General features: G+C 48.7%; 1 protein-coding gene across 1 annotated transcript; it reads left to right on the top strand.

Moving 5' to 3' along the window:
* Window positions 1-1,183: 1,183 nt before the first annotated feature.
* FSUBG_11764 (chitin synthase) lies at window positions 1,184-3,605 on the top strand (the record flags this gene model as incomplete). Its single annotated transcript, XM_036676481.1, has 3 exons — window positions 1,184-1,216; window positions 1,275-1,441; window positions 1,502-3,605. 3 exons carry the CDS (start codon window positions 1,184-1,186, stop codon window positions 3,603-3,605), a joined length of 2,304 nt encoding a protein of 767 aa, XP_036532745.1.

The following is a 3,605-nucleotide window of genomic DNA, read 5'->3' on the forward strand; positions in this document are numbered from 1 at the left end:
AGATATTCGAATGGGTAAGACTTCTAATCCAGCCTTGACGATAAACCAATATCACTCGACGACTGCCTCCCGAGATAACCGTCGTTCCGCTTCCGAATTGTGGTCAAGTATGCTGTGGTCAAGAACCAACCTTGTACCACATCCGTGCCGTCTTTGCACGTCGCGCAAAAGGCGGTCCAGTAAGCTGAATCCTCCTCAACGTTGATGCAAGCTGTACTTTTCAATAATGCGGCCTCACACAATCCAGCTTCATGGCTGAAAGTAAGCTCGCAGCAGTAAGATAGCTCCCGCAGTATAAACCTGGACGTCAGAACAAGACCTTGCCGCACGCGTGTGATGCAGCAACGTGTTTGCCACGGAATGGAAGGGACATGGCATACTTGAAGCACATGCATCGCCTAGAGTTGAAGATTGTCAGACGTCTAACATGCCTTAAGCAGACGAATAGCTAAGGAAGGCATTTAAACCCCTGCCAAGTTGCTGGCTATCAGTACGCTGTAGCTTGAGATTGAAATACTGAACTTGATACTAGAGAGCATTGGACCTGGTCAACGCCTTGATTTAATCAAGCGCGGAAATGCTCACGCTAATATTGATTTGTGTGTGTTTGTTTATTTCCAGATCGACCAATGCTTATTCGTTCACGTTGTGACAGACAATATATCATGTGTAACCATGTTGGGATGACACCCAGTTCCTGGTGACCTTTGGATGGACAATCTTGCCTTGAATTCCTACGGGAATCAGAACGTCTTTGCACTTGATGGTTCTTTTGTTCTCAGCATCCTCCTCGCACCTTCCCTCACATGCAGCTTATGAAGGCAGTTTCCTCTGATATTCATGGCACTTGCCCTCCTTCGATTCCATTCCTAATCGACTTGGCCTGTGTCACCAAGCTTGACTCATTCAAGCCTCGCAATATTCTGCGGGCACCCGCCGGGAGCTCACCTCAAGCCAGTGCCTCCAACTTAAGAGACGACCCCTTTCTGAACACTGCCCTGTGCTTCTTTGACTCTTGTCTCCCATGGTGACTGTCCAACACGGCTCACAGCACACAACTCTTTGGGGAGTGGTTGCCGTGCGTCAGGTCGATTTACGAACTGTCTCCATCTGTTTCACTGACACTATCTCTCTGTTGCCTGCCGACTGCTGTCGAACGAGGAGAAAAGGCCGCTGTACAATCATGGCCCTACTAAAGGACTGGCCGTTGCAAAGTGTGAGTCGGCATACTGAAGTGTTTTGCTCCATCATGTGCGCTAACTTGATCATTCCAGATTATATATACCAGCGTAGTCGGCGTCGTGCTTTTGATGGCATACCTCGAGTGGTTTCTCTGGTTGGCAGCGTTCGTCTATTGTCTTGTCAAAGTCTTTCAAAAGGCAGAACATTGGTCCATTAATGTCTTGTGCATCATTGTTGGCGCTACCTTTGTTCTCCTCCGGTAAGTCGTGTCCCGTCCCCTGACACAATACAAAATGTCCCTAGCTAATATCAAGTCTAGGGTCATATTCCTCCCAATCATGATGGTGACACTGCCACTTCCGGATACTGTGACAGAGTTGTGGCCCAAAGAGATGGTTTCGTTTCTCCAGTGGTTTGCATTCTGGGCCTTCGCGATCCTCTTGACAGTGCCATGGCTGTTCTGCATCTATCAAGTCGTGACAAATCAACTCGGTCGAACGAAGCGTATGAAACAGGTGCTCGATGACGTTACTGCCCCAAAGGTCGTCATAGTCATGCCTTGTTACAGAGAGGAACCCGAGGTCCTCCTCAAAGCTGTCAACTCAGTTGTCGAATGCGATTACCCACCCGCCTGTATCCATGTTTTCTTGTCCTTCGACGGGGAGGAGGAGGATGAACTGTACCTCAGCACTATTGATAAGCTTGGTGTGTCTATGAAGATGGAGACATACCCCAAGAGTATTGATGTCACATATCGATCTGCACGTGTAACCGTTTCACGCTTTGAACACGGAGGAAAACGTCACTGCCAGAAAGTAACCTTCAAGCTCATCGACCGAGTGTACGAGGAGTATCTCAAGCGGAACGACAATTTATTCATTCTTTTTATCGACTCCGACTGTATCCTAGACAAGGTATGCCTACAAAATTTTATCTACGACATGGAGCTCAGCCCTGGCAATTCTAGAGACATGCTGGCTATGACAGGCGTCATTACCTCAACGACGAAGAAACATAGCATCATTACCCTGTTACAAGACATGGAATACATACATGGACAGTTGTTTGAACGAACCGTCGAATCTGGCTGTGGTTCTGTCACTTGTCTACCGGGAGCATTGACGATGCTGCGCTTCTCAGCTTTTCGAAGAATGGCCAAATACTATTTTGTGGACAAAACAGAGCAGTGTGAAGACCTGTTCGACTTTGCTAAGTGTCACCTGGGAGAAGATCGCTGGTTGACCCATCTATTCATGATTGGTGCTAGGAAGCGGTACCAGATCCAGATGTGCACATCGGCCTTTTGCAAAACCGAGGCTGTGCAGACATATCGGTCCCTAGTTAAGCAGCGGCGCCGATGGTTTCTAGGCTTCATCACAAACGAGGTCTGTATGTTGACGGACTGGCGCCTGTGGAAGCGCTACCCCGTTCTCATATTGGTCCGTTTTATGCAGAATACCATCCGAACAACAGCATTACTATTCTTCATCATGGTTTTGGCCCTGATAACTACAGTCAAGAAAGTGGACGACCTTCCTGTTGGATTCATTGCCGTCTCTTTGGGGCTGAATTGGCTGCTGATGCTATATTTTGGAGCCAAGCTTCGGCGATTTAAAATCTGGCTCTATCCACTCATGTTTATTCTTAATCCGTTTTACAACTGGCTGTATATGGTTTACGGTATATTCACAGCAGGGCAGCGAACTTGGGGCGGGCCACGAGCCGATGCTGCGGCGGCGGACGCTCACACGACAACAAGAGAAGCAGTGGAACAAGCTGAGAAACAGGGGGACGAACTGAACGTGGTCCCCGAGACGTTTAAAGCGGCACACGAAGCACGTAGGGCTGCCTCGAACCGTAAGTCTACCGCAACCACCGAACTTGGCCGAACTCGAAGCGTGGTGCGACCACCAGACAAGATTGATGGCAAGTTCTCGGCACGTCAGAAGACAGCATCAGGAACATATGCTCATCTAGATGAGATCGATACCAGCACAGAGGATATTGAGATGGGGAAGGCAACATCCCACGTGTTCTCGAAGCCTCAAGAGTATGCGGATCTCGGTGTTGGAACACAGCGAAGAATGAAGCTCCTGATGGATGAGGAAAACATTCGAAAGTACGAGATTGCACGACAAATGCAGGACCGAGCTTCTCATGTGCGTGATGTGGAAGGCATCCAATCTAGCCACGGGTTCTCAGCTTTACCTGTGAGGCGTACTGAAATTTCGGGAGATATGGCCACTTCCCGAAGTCAGATCGAATACAATCAGGTCGCCCAAGATGAGCTAGTTGAATCTCGTCGTCGAAATTCTCTGGAGAGAAGCATTGGTACCAGCCTTGACGGGGAACAAACAAGGCTTGGATCAAACATGTCCTTTGCCAGTCGAATGACGAGAGGGAGGCTGAAGAAAAGCCGTTAG

The sequence above is a fragment of the Fusarium subglutinans genome, assembly GCF_013396075.1.
Source record: "Fusarium subglutinans strain NRRL 66333 chromosome Unknown NRRL66333_c0000233, whole genome shotgun sequence".
Taxonomy (NCBI): Eukaryota; Fungi; Ascomycota; class Sordariomycetes; order Hypocreales; family Nectriaceae; genus Fusarium; species Fusarium subglutinans.